Source organism: Calidris pugnax, unplaced genomic scaffold, assembly GCF_001431845.1.
Source record: "Calidris pugnax isolate Ruff unplaced genomic scaffold, ASM143184v1 scaffold32, whole genome shotgun sequence".
Classification (NCBI taxonomy): Eukaryota; Metazoa; Chordata; class Aves; order Charadriiformes; family Scolopacidae; genus Calidris; species Calidris pugnax.
The window spans coordinates 653,823-666,563 of record NW_015090783.1 but is presented as its reverse complement, the minus strand read 5'-3'; the positions used below and the strand labels follow the sequence as shown (position 1 = coordinate 666,563).

General features: G+C 47.2%; 1 protein-coding gene across 1 annotated transcript in view; it reads right to left on the bottom strand.

Annotated features, from left to right (window-relative positions):
* Positions 1–2,733: 2,733 nt before the first annotated feature.
* The window catches only part of BRAP (BRCA1 associated protein), a 14,394-nt gene continuing 4,386 nt past the window's right edge, over positions 2,734–12,741 (bottom strand). The window contains exons 6-12 of the mRNA XM_014964134.1: positions 12,202–12,350; positions 9,615–9,690; positions 8,843–8,981; positions 8,239–8,348; positions 6,509–6,598; positions 4,515–4,618; positions 2,734–3,245 (exon numbers count right to left, since the gene is read on the bottom strand). Coding sequence (XP_014819620.1) covers positions 2,885–3,245; positions 4,515–4,618; positions 6,509–6,598; positions 8,239–8,348; positions 8,843–8,981; positions 9,615–9,690; positions 12,202–12,350 — 1,029 coding nt within the window. The 3' untranslated portion in view covers positions 2,734–2,884. The remainder of the gene's footprint in view (positions 3,246–4,514; positions 4,619–6,508; positions 6,599–8,238; positions 8,349–8,842; positions 8,982–9,614; positions 9,691–12,201; positions 12,351–12,741) is intronic.

The following is a 12,741-nucleotide window of genomic DNA, read 5'->3' as shown; positions in this document are numbered from 1 at the left end:
CTCCAGCCACCCAAAGCAGCCAGTAAAACCCCTTTCCTGTTCATCAGGGGGGTGTGTATGTTTCTTACATGATTAAAAATAAAATAAAATAATCTATCTTAAGGCCAATCTCAACTACCCAGGGTCGGGGGAAGTTTTCTGCTGCTGCAACCTTTTACCGTGGTGACACTGAGTCATCAGCCACAAAGCTGACCTGGGGTTTGGGATGCAGATGTCAAAAGCCTGATCACAGGCTGGAGAGCTCTGAGCACCACCGCTGTTTCCAGGCAGTCGGGTGTCCGGATGATGGGTAAGGAAGAGTCACAGACCAGCCTTTGCTGGGACTGTTCCCTTCACCACGAGCCACGCGTGGGCTGAAGCCACATCAACACCACTTCTGCCCCGCGGCCAGAGAGGACGTGGTCCCACCACGGGGGAAGTCTCACAGGGGAGGGTGCCCTCAGCCTCACCCAGCAGCAGCCTGGGGGGAGCTGGTGGATCTCCAGCAGTGAATGAACACCCAGATCCACACTGGAGGGTGCTTTGCCACCTGGGGTGGTTTTAGGAGAAGCTGGAGGTGACCCAAGGACTGAGGATAATTTGGTTGAACACAAAAGTATTCAACAACTCTTGTTTTTTTTCTGCATGAGCTGCCCCCTTCTCGTGAGCCGGAGATAATTACCCTGCCTTATCTGCTCATATCAGCTCAGCTGAACCAAACTTCCCCCCACCCCAAAGATGACAGTGAGCCCGTTCAGGCAGCTTTGCCTTCGAGTTAAAAAGCAGAAGACTTCAAAAAGAATAAGGCGCATGTTTTGTGTCGTCGTCCCCGCCATCTCCTCCCTCCACTTCCAGTTGAGCACACAAACAAAAATACTGCACACTGGTTTAATTTTTAATCACCTTTTTTGAAAATGAATTCCCAGATACAGTACGGCATCTCAGTGTTCTACACAAAGCAAGCTTCCAGCAAAAGGTCAGAGGATCTTAAGATGGTGTAAAAATATATCTCAAATAAAATAGTTTCTATAGGAGAGCAAGCTGTGTTGTACGTCTCTAGGTCCTTAGAATAATTTACAGGAGGCAGAGGCCTGGTTGTACAATCCACACACTAGAAAAAGAGTTAAGTTTAAGTGTACATTCATGCTACAAAGTTAGAAAAGGTAGAAGTTCCAGGCAATTGGGGCAGATCTTCAAACCCAAGTGGAGGATGCAATGAGTGCACGAACGAGAGCCCTGTATTTCAACACGAAGTTCAACACTTCCAGTCCCTACAGTCAGGAAGCAGATTCTAATGACTCGCCTTCTGAGAATCATTCTATTTATTGTAACTCGTTCCTTTCAATTAGTCAAAAAAGAACAACTTCTAGCAATAAAGGACAAGCTCTTTTATTTCTTTGTTGCAGTTTGGAGCTGGTAAGTCAGAGCTGTGTTTTCAGCGTTACGGACTAAGATCACGGCTGTTCCTGCAGTTTGAACACCGGGAAAGGATCACGCTACAGTCTGAACAGACAACTGCAGGGCTCCCCAGCCCCTTTTAATAGAGGATTAGCCTTGAAACGCTCCGATTGCTGAGGGCAACACAGCAACCAGGACTTCACCTCTCCCACCCCACAGCATCACACTTGGTATATATTCTAAGTGAAAACCCACAAAGAAAAACAACCCAGATTTGTCCTCGAAGCTCCCTTACGGGATCTACATACCTTTGGGGCAAATAAGGTGAAAGTTTTGCCGGTTGAGATTTTGGGCAGAGCCGGGTTTGAGAGCAGAAGAGGCAGCAGGAAGGGATGGCAGTAAGTGGATTACAACAGCTGCATCTAGCGGTGAGGGTCCGGCTGTGGGGCAGCGCGCTGGGCTCTGCTGCAGCCAGAACAGCCAGGGCTGGGCACGGGCAGGGAGGAGAGAGAGTTTAAAACACCACGTGAGTCATTCTCCTCACCTGGCTCTGAGGAGAGCAGCGCTGGAGCTCCTGCCATCACACCCCTCCTGCAGCTCACCCCGGGGACGCACGCGCGCCCGGCACCAGAACGCCGCGGCAGCTGGTAATAGGTAACGTGTAGAGTCTTCGCAAGGATGGCTCTATTTAATTTGTAGAAACGCCTGTAAAACAACCACATCAAACAGTTTCTAGAATATAAAACTTTCACGCTTTCTGCCCCCAAAAGCAGCAAGTACTGACTGGCATTTCAAAGGCCATCTTTAAAACGCGCTTTCTGCCCCCAAAAGCAGCAAGTACTGGCATTTCAAAGGCCATCTTTAAAACAAAGAAAGAGATAGTAGCAAAGTCCCTTAAAGCTTTTAATATCCTACGTTACAAGCCTTGAGGACTCGGTCAGTTTCTTACACCACTAAGATGGGTTATTTTCCTTCTTTTATTTCCAAACAACAGTTCTACTCCTGCACTAGCGGTTCTGCAGCACCAGGACTGCACAGCACTAAAAGGTGATGTATACAATCTAATTTACACTGTTTATTAAATAAAATCATTTCTTAATTGAGAATACTTTTAATCCAGGAGAAGAACTGGAGAAGCCTTGCACCCCGGGCCTAGCCTACTCTACAGCATCCCCGCAGGGAACGCGGTGTTTCACGTGTACACCCCACCCCAAACAGAACACTCTCCAAGAAGAAAGTCAAACGCGTGACAGGAGGGGCTTCGAAAAGGTAGGAAGGCAAAATGGTCATAAAGATCTGCCTAAAAATAGCTAAATAGTGCAGTGAAATGCTCTTAAATAACCACAGACACCTCCATTGATGGGCAGCCCCGTTTTATGAGCAGCTCTGAAGACAATTTCTAGCTGAGCTTTAGTGAACTGGGCGTCCCCAGCTGGAGTCCCGAGGGCTGAGCCTGGCCTGCCACCAGTATGGCCAGTTTCAGGATGGGAGCAGGGCATTTGGCTTTTCATTTGCCCCTCTTGCCACGGCCTCTCCTGGAAGAAGGTTTGCCCGTGCTCCCCGCGGAGGAGCTGGCAGAAGATGCCACTGCAATGTTGATCTGTCCTTCCTGAATCTCCTGTCGGGTCTCAGCTGGGAGGTGATTGATTTTCTGCTGCGTCTCTAAGTAGAACATGACATCCCGCAACTGCTCCTGGATCTCAGAGATCTGCAGGTCCTTCTGTTCGCAGGTTTCCTTTAGCACTCTCTCCTCCTCCTTTAGTTTGTTCTGAAGCAAGGCTTGATTCGCTCGCAAGCACTTATTCAGTTCTTGCTCCTCCTTCAGCTCGTTGGAAAGTTTAGCCACTTTGTTATTCAGCTGAGAACACCTTCCAAATAGAAGCACAAGGAAAGCAGCGCGTTATACCCAAGATCAAACACCGCTGCATCCTTTTTATTTCCAATCCCTTAGGGCAACTGACCCCCCGTTGTCCTAAGCCCCACCAAAACCACCTGGAACTTGGGTTTCTGGCAAAAGATGGACAAGGGGAGGCAACACTAGAGGACTCTGAAATCCCCCTCCCAGGATTTTCCACCCAGCGTAAGGTTTATCTGTATGGTGTTATCTGCAGGTGAAGCAGAATCCCTTGCTTTGTCCCTCAAACTGCATAACCTGGGAAAATCCCTTCCCTTGAAAGTTGGGCAATTCCATCTTGCACCAAAGGCCAACAGAGGCAACAGGCGGGGGGGGGTGGGAACGTGGGACTGTAACCTTGAACGTGCATCTGCAACGCATGGAATAGGTGCTGAAAAGGGCACAGAGACTACATGAGGTCCTTAGAGAGCTAAGGGCAGTCAAGGACTCCCAGATGCTGGCTCCTGCCACACTCCAAGCACAAGATCCTGAAGATACCGCCTCACTCAGAAGCAAGATGCTCCCACACAAGGGTATCAGTAGCCTCATGTTGCACGAATGGTGCTTCCCTGCTCCTCACAACCTGGTGATTTTGCCCTGGAACTTTGCTGGCATCACACACAGACTCATTTCCACTCAGCAGGGTGAGCTGCATCAACCACAGCCCACCAGCCCGGTGCCGGGCTCCAGCCAGGGCTGCTGGGGAAGGGGCAGCAGTGCCAGGGGCCCTGTGGGCTGGGGGGGGAACAGAGCAGGCAGCCCCACCTGGGGAGCTGGAACACCCTGATCCACACAGCTCCCCCACGCTCGACATCTTTCATCTAGGCACTTCCTAAGATCTACATTTTCCTCTGTGCTGGGGGAGATGCCTCTGCTGAGCTGCCTTTCTTCTCTGTAGACGTATCCGCCAATCGCAGCCCAGAGCGGCGTCTCCTTCCGAGCAGGCAGAGGGAGGATTTACTGAATGCTAAACACGCAGACCGTGTCAAAAGAGCCAAAAAAGAGCCAAGAGCCCAAAAGCTGCGTTCCGCTCAAGAGGCACTTTCAATTTCTCAACACCTACAGAAACGAGAGCTTTTTTTTTTTTTTTAAAAAAAAATAAGCTGTGTTCTCAGTACACCGGTTTAAATAGCTCAAAATTGCCCAGGAATAGCCAGATTATTATTTTTTTTTTTTCCTTTTTGGATGTCAGTGCACGGAGTCTTAATGGCTGCATGGAACTAAACCTGGCAGTGGTACCCACTTCCTTTCGACAGACTGCTTTTCTTTGAGCAAGTCATTGAGCCTCTGTTCCAGACTGTCACACTTCTCAATGGTCTCTTTAAATTTGGTCTTCATGTTGTTAATCTGTAAAAACAAACACACAGGCGTTTCAAAGAGATCAAAGTCCTCTGCACTTTCGTTATGACATTCAATTTTTCTAGAGTGGTTTCTAGACTTTGCCCAATTATTATATGCAGGTGAGCAAAAAACCAATCAAACAAAAGGCTTAATTTGGATGAGGACCCTCTGCCTTACACCCCGCAGCACCCCCAGGAGGAACCACGTTGCCGTGGAAGCTGCTCACACAGAACAGCAACTCAGGCTGCAAATCTCTGCCAGGCACCCCCATTCACACAAAAGCTGCAACTTCTTATTGACTGCAGTTAAGCATTCTTTTAGCCATTCTCTCAGACTTTCCCCTTTTGTATCTGTCAGCAAACTTAAATTCCCATCTTAGGGGCTTTGCAATAAAATGAGCTTCTGCACGTTTTAAATTAAACCTCAAACAAAGATGGTCAAAGTCTGAAAATTAACGTTGCTACTTTGCTCAGCACTGACTCAGCAGCCTCCTGTCATAAGGCGGTGACCTACTGACACCAATATCTTACTCATGCTACACGCAAACCGAAACACACGTACGTTGGCTTCCTCTTCTCTGCTTCGCAGCTCAACGCTGCTACTGCTGAAGAAAACCAAGCTCTCCTTCTCCAAGCCCTGCACAGAACACGCCCAAACCTCTAACGTAAGCCTTACAGGAGATTTATGGACAGAAATACTCGTTTCCTCTATATTAGTGTGCTTGCGTGTAGTGGAGGCAGGAATTTAAAGGAAAAATGCTTTCCTGGAGGAGCAATCTGGATAAATGTCAGTGTCAGCACACATGGTGCCTCCGCCGATGCCAGAGTCAATGCAGAGCAGGTTTTAAGCCTTCCGGCCTTAATCACTGAATGTTTATGCAGCTGATGGTTAATTTGGGGAAGTAGCCTGGGCGCTGATAATGGAATACACTGCAGGGTGGCACCGATCCAGGCAAGACTTACACAGAGTGAATGCCATGAATAAAATCGTAAGGATCTTTCAACATGAAACCACATTTGGGGCACGGATTGTAGTCATTTCACTTTGAAGTTGGCTCTGTGGATCGTGTTTCCTGGTCACATGCAAGACGATTATTGCTAGAGGTTTTTGTTTTGTAAGGCCCTCCATGAGATTTCTGGGACTGTTCTTTAGACCAAGGCCAATGGCCACTATTTCAACAGTCGCAATTTCTACACGTACAACGCTCCTTAACTGCAGATGCTAAATGGTTAATTAAAAGTCATGCAGAAAGTTCAGTTAAGGACTCAACCCTAAATCCTGACTCACTTTAAACCTAGTTGAAAGCATCTATGTGGAGTGGAAAGCATTAAAGTATTCTCAGTGGATTTTGGCTCATGACATTTTGAAGCAGTCCTGCCTACAGAACGCTTTATAGGAGGAGACTCTGAACTTTTCCCAAAGGGTGATGAGGAGAGATAGGGGATCAAAAAGAAAGGGCAAATCAATATGCATTTGGAGCAGAAAAGACAGCTTCCACTTTCTGCAGCCAAGCAAATTAAAGTCATATTGTCTCTGCTACACTAACCGTCCCTAGAGATAGACGTCAGCGCGAGACGGATGGCATCGGCGAGCGGGGATCCTGCAGCAGCACGGACCTGCTTTCACCACTGCTGCAGTTTCCCCGAGCAGCACATTTAAATCAACCTTCAATCTAGGTGGCAATCTCCCTACTTCTGCACCACTGAGCAGCAAATTGCTAGATCTGAGCAGCGAGATAAGGGATAGGTCTTGGAGCCAATTTTCTCAGCTGGTAGCGAAACAGGCTGCGCGAGGCCACGTCACGCAACGTTCAGGCTGCACCAGAGACCCAGCAGCTCCAGCTCCCATTTGACTTAACAGTGTCCAGGCCTCTGTTTCAGCCCTTTCCCAGCTCACCTCTTCAGCCGTATCCTTTTCTATACGGACAATCTTGTTTTCCCAATAGATTCGCTGCGATTCCAGCTGGCTTGTTAGCAAATATGAGTACTATAAACACAGAAAGATACACACACACAACAGTCAGCTTTTCCATAAGGGTGGCCATGCTGATTAAGAAGCCCAAAAGGGCTCCAATATACAAATCAATTTAATGAGATGAAATTGAGCATACAGGACATTCTGAACATACTTGCAGACTGCAGATGTGTTTCACCAATTTGGTTTCAAAAGCAACATCCCTTGATTTCTTTTTGCAGTCAAGGAAAGCCTTTAGAGAGCAACAGCAAGGACGAAGTAAAAGTTCTGCCAAGCCATACCCACTACCATGCCAAGAACCTTTTAAAGATGTGACAGATTTTTCATTGTAGTAGCAAATCTCTACAAGTTTTACACTCCCCAGGAAAATGAAGCATCAACCATCCCTGTCACGAGAGTCTGAGATCCCAGGGGCTGCTGAGCTCCCCATTCACAGCCCAAAACCCAATGCAGAAGGGTTAAGTGCACATATTTAGCTTCACTCTAAGAATGTCTCTGGGAAAGCACCCTCAGCTGTGTATATTCACAATTATTGTTCTCCAACAAGTACGGCCCGTTCCAATGTTATTTTGGCACCTGAACAAGGATATGTCCCTTACATCCCATCTTCTCCCTCCTGGTTCTGCAAATCAGTTATGAGAAGGCTGGAAAAATGTGATCATTTCTTAGCATCAGGCTAATAAACACCAAATTAGGCAGTCATTACAGAATTAAACACGTGCAAAAAGCCTTGAACTATTTCAGCACCAAAATACACTGACAAATTAGTTCTGCGTAGAGACATTTAGATCTCACATAAGCTAGACAGAGAGGTCTCATGCACTTTAAGAACCAACCTCCCAGAAAAAAGGGTTAAAAATAGCTGTTTTAGCATCTAAGTCTTACTCAGAAAATTCATGGAAAAGCAACCAAATATTTACTTGAGCAATAAGCTCACAAAGTCCGGTCTCTATGGGCTGTTCCTCCTCAGATATCTTTGTGTCTAACGCAGCTGAAATCATGCTGCAGTGTTACTGCTCAACGGAGCAGTAATTTTGAGTTTCTCTCCTTGATGCTTCTAGTTTGGACAGCAGAAGGTGGGCAACAGGTGCAAAATGATCAGTATGTGTTCAGGAAAAGGCAGCACAACGGGGCTGGTATCAGAAAAGCCTGTCAGCTTCCTTTGATAGCCAAGGTAAGCAGGCAGCTATGGATTGCTACATACTGGCTCAGTTTGCAAGCTAAACTATTCAAATTAACGGTTCCATACACATCCCAGTCAGAGATCCACTAGGAAGGGTCTGGTGAGTGAGTCTGGGCATTTCTCTCTCCAATGGGCATTTCTCTCTCCAATGACCTGGGTGTTTGTAGCAGCGTAACCAGCTAATCTTCAGTCTACTGGTGCACACAGGACCAAACTGCAGCCAGCTTATGCTTCACTGCATTGGCTCTGCAGAGCCAAGAAGAGGTATTTTTTAAAACAAAACAAAACAAAAATACCAAAAAAAAAACCCACCAGCAAAACCATCCTGCTTCTGCCTGAAGATGATTGCTTACACTCAGGGAGCAGGTCTGCTGCATAAGCTGATGTAATTTTCCTATAGTCATATCTGGATTTGAAACACTTCCACACAGCAGCACAATGCAGAGTCCAACAAGCCAAAAATATTTACCTCTAATTGCAAGGCATCTATTTTCTCTTCCTGACACATATCTCCCTCGCACTCATACTGAACTATCTTCCCATCAGTTTTACTTGCAACCAGCCGATGGACGTAGTTATCTGAAGAGAGAAAATTCAACCACAGGGAGTTTTAGCTTAAGAACACCCAGGCTGACACCAGTGGAAATACTTTATGCAGCACAATTAACCATGCAGACTGCTGCAACAGCATATTAGCAAGGCAGAAAGCCAACAACAGATGTATTTGTTATTTAGCAGACTTCACACAGACACCTTACAGGATATTTATTACAACAGCCCATTCCCATACCTCAGGGCAAATTGATGGAAAGGGAGTAACAAACACATTCCACAGAGACTACAGGACCGCCCCAGTTCATTACAGAATCGTGTTCTCCCTCCTCCATCTGCTACAGACCCACAAAAACTGCTATTAGAGAGGAGATAGATGTTCCCAAAAGACAAGGTATTAGTACAGATGCAAGCCCCTTAATCTCTAAGCAAACTCTATGGCAAGTACTCTTACTGAAGGGTCCCGAAAGTTGTTTTACAAACAAGGTCATCCTACAAGAGGAGAAGACGGGGCTGCTTACCTCCAGCATAGTCCCAGACTCTGTGGTTGGTCAACTGCATCGCGTAGGTGTGCTGGGTCTCCTCGAAGTGCTTGTAAGCGTGTCGGCTCACGTACCGACCACAGCCTATGTGCCCACATATTAAGCAGATCCAAAGGTTCTGTCAACAGAATGAGAAAGCTCTGTACATACAAGGCTCTCAAGCAGAGGTATCAACTCTTTGAGACAGCGTGATCTGACACCCACAGCCTGCTGATGCTCTCTGCACATCCAGTCGCTTCCTTAGAAAGCAAACAGGGTTTGCTTTTCCCCCCCCTCCTTCTTGGAAGCCTTGCTCAGCTGGAAAGCTGAAGAGAAGGAGGTACCTGCTCATTCAAGCCAATTACAAGCCTGTAGGTGCTGGGTACACGTGTGGTGCATGGGTGGAAGAATGGCCTCAACTAACAAACAAACAAACGAGCCACCTCAGCAGGACCACAAAAGCAAGCTCTGAAGAGCACAGACTAGAAGGGACCACCAAGTTCAGTGTTAGTTTGGCTGCCTCCAATCATACTCATCATGCATACTCTGATCAGCTTATGTGCTAATACTTCTTTCTCAGAATCAGACACGTTTTTCAGAACAGGAAACCTGGGAGGTAAGATCCCTTCTCAGTACTCATTCCAACTCAAAAGGAAATCAGATATACCCACTGACTGGTAAAATCAGCCACAGAATTAACCCCAAAAGCAACTAGAGCAGCTGTGCATCAGATCCCGTCTAGATCTCATTCACCATCCACCCACCTACTTACTTCTTGAACTCCACATTCAAAACACTTGTTCTCTTCCACTGGCTCAGGCGTTTGGCAGTATCTGCAGACAGGACACCTAGAGGGCAATAAGCATCATGATTAGACACAAGGAGCTCCATCTTAATATTATGGTAATTAAAAAGAAAGCCAGAGTGCTCAATGCCTTACACAGTGAGACGCTCCTTATGTGCACGCATCTCTCGGCTCACATTTACCCCACTCAGATTTGCCTCCCTTCCACACAAAACTACTCTTTTTAAAGTCAGTAGGTGACAGAAGAACAAAGAACAGTTCTTCCGAAACCATTTCAGTCTCAGCTTGAGCAGCTTTTGCTGCAGTCCAGGTGTAGAGAACATCTGCAACCAAAAGCCTCAGTGAGGCTGCCAGCAACCTCAGCCTCTGCCAGTAAGCAAAAATAAAAAAATAAAAAAAAAAGCCACAACCAAGCTCTAGAAACAGTTCCCTGCCTCAGCCATAAACATCGCAAGAAGCACTTGTCGAGATGTGTTACACATCTCTGAACATCGCTCCTCCAGCCTGCTGCCAAGTGACAGCTTCAGCTCTCCATTACCTGCAGGGTTTTACGCAGCAGGCACACGCTGCTGTGGAAGGAGGCTGCAACTACACAGCAACCTCAGCCTCTGCCAGTAAGCAAAAATAAAAAAATAAAAAAAAAAGCCACAACCAAGCTCTAGAAACAGTTCCCTGCCTCAGCCATAAACATCGCAAGAAGCACTTGTCGAGATGTGTTACACATCTCTGAACATCGCTCCTCCGGCCTGCTGCCAAGTGACAGCTTCAGCTCTCCATTACCTGCAGGGTTTTACGCAGCAGGCACACGCTGCTGTGGAAGGAGGCTGCAACTACACACTGCTGAGGACAGAGCAGGGTGACAGAGGCAGGGACACACACTTTACAAACGTACCCGAGTGCTTAAAACAACACTAAGGAAATGAGGAGCTCCTTCAATCGCACCCCAACCCAACAGATTCAGTCTCAACCCTTCCAGGAGGAAAATCCCATAACTGTACCCTAAAAGAATCAGTAGCAGCTCCCCCCCTAAGTATCATTTCTTTTGAAATTATACCACCGTGCTGCCAGAAAGACAGAAGACCCAAGACCAGAAGGAACCTTTGTGCAGACCCCAAGCACCAGAAGCTCAGCTGGGGAGGGGGGTAGCTGAGGCTGTGCGTCCTGTTGCCAGGACTGTTTATGTATTTTTCATTAGCTGCTGGAAAAGCTACAGAAATATTCAAGGGAGGAGACAATTGGATTGCAGTCAGCTTTCTATACAAATCCAGGCACTTACAGCCTCCATGGCGCCTAAGCAAAGTGGACAGGGATTTTCTTTTATTGTTCCTCTAGACTGGGAACATAAGTTCTGCTTAAATTGTATATTAGATATTTAAGTGCTATTCTGGATCTTGCTCCTACACTGGCTAAGCTCCACTGCTTCTAATTTAAACTGGTTTTGATTTACAGAGCAAAGCAGCCCACAAACTTGAAAAGCTACAAATTTGATTAATCTCAGTGAGGTTCTGTTACTTTGGATTACAAATGATATAGAGGGTTAAAATTTTCCTCACATTTCATCAGAAAAATCGGGAAATCAGTGGCACCGGTGACAGAGGAGAAAACACAGTGAAGATTGGCAGCCCTCTGCTGCAGTATCTATGGCTGCCTGATGTGCAGTAAAACAGCAGTGTCCAGAAAAATGCAAAATATGCACAACTGAGAGCAGCCCCTGGGTGCCAGGTGGGGAGGGGTCTGCAGTTGGGAGCTCAGACGCACTGAAATCCCCATCTCCAGGGATGTGAAGGATGGCAGGAGCAAGGGGTAGTAAGAGCAAGAGGAGGAAAGGGTTAGCAGTAGCGAAAAGAAGAGCTGCTTGAAGGACAGATGCAAATCCAACCCCCAGCACTGCCCAGTGCCAGGGAGGGACTCCTTGAGCAGGTGACACGGCCTCCCATCACTCAGCCCATGCCCACCTTGAATAATACAGCCTGTCTAGAGCAGCTGCCTCCCCTTCCTCATTTACCAAGTGATCTTGTCACCGTCCCTTCCTTCCCCACGTCCCCTCTATCTCACTTTCCACTCCTATCCCCCTGCACACCTGCTCTTGGCCAGCTCTTCTTCATCCTCTCCCAGCATCTAAGACAGACAGTGAGACTGCAGGGCTCCCAAAAGGCCTCCTAAGCTCCAGCCAGCTGTGCACATCTGCCTAAGGGGCAGCATCAGCTACACCGAGGGAGCAAATGACCCAACAGACACACAAGACTGAGACAAACAGGGCTGTGTGTGCATGCAATACTGTTTACCCCAGTATTTTTACCCTGCAGTATTTTAAAATAATCTGCATTACTCTACAACTCCTGTCCTGCCTTAGCAGTGAGGCCCAAGGGGAAACATTGTTCAATTACTTTTGGTGGGGAGATTTCTCTCTGGGAGTCCCTTAATGGGAAAAAAGAGCATTAGAACTTGCAGTAATTCTGCCCCGACGCTCTGATGAGCAGAACCAGGCTTGTCAGCACGTAACCACCACACTCAAACAGATTTTTAGATGCAGGACTAAAGAAAAGCCTCTTACGTGGTGTCCTCCCAGCGCTGCAGACACTGGCTGTGGAAGCTGTGGTTGCACAGCGTGGTAAGGATCCCGTTCACGGACTCATCCATCCTCTCCAGGCACACCGTGCACTTCGGGAGCTCCGTCAGATCCATCACAGGCAGGCTGGCCCCCTTCAAAAGAATAAACAGAGACAAATTGCTCAGCACCTTCCAATCATCATAAATTAAGCACCCAGGTAAGAAAAAAGTCAAACTTCTCTCTCATTACTCCTGGCACTAGAGTACAAAAACACTACAAAGTAACCCTGTGAGATACTACACAGAAATTTAACCAAAAAAAGTGATCCACCATGCTCATTAGACCCCAGCCAGGATCCTCATCGCAGCGTGGGCTGCATCTGCCACCAGCCCTATTCTGTTTTCTGGATTCACTAGATGTACTGCCCACAGCAGGTTTAGGTCAGATGCTGCAGTGATGAGGCACGAAGCCCACGAAGTCACCAAATAAACTCTCCCAAGTAGAAACAGCACTGGAACGGGGAACGGGGTTTGGGTTGACACA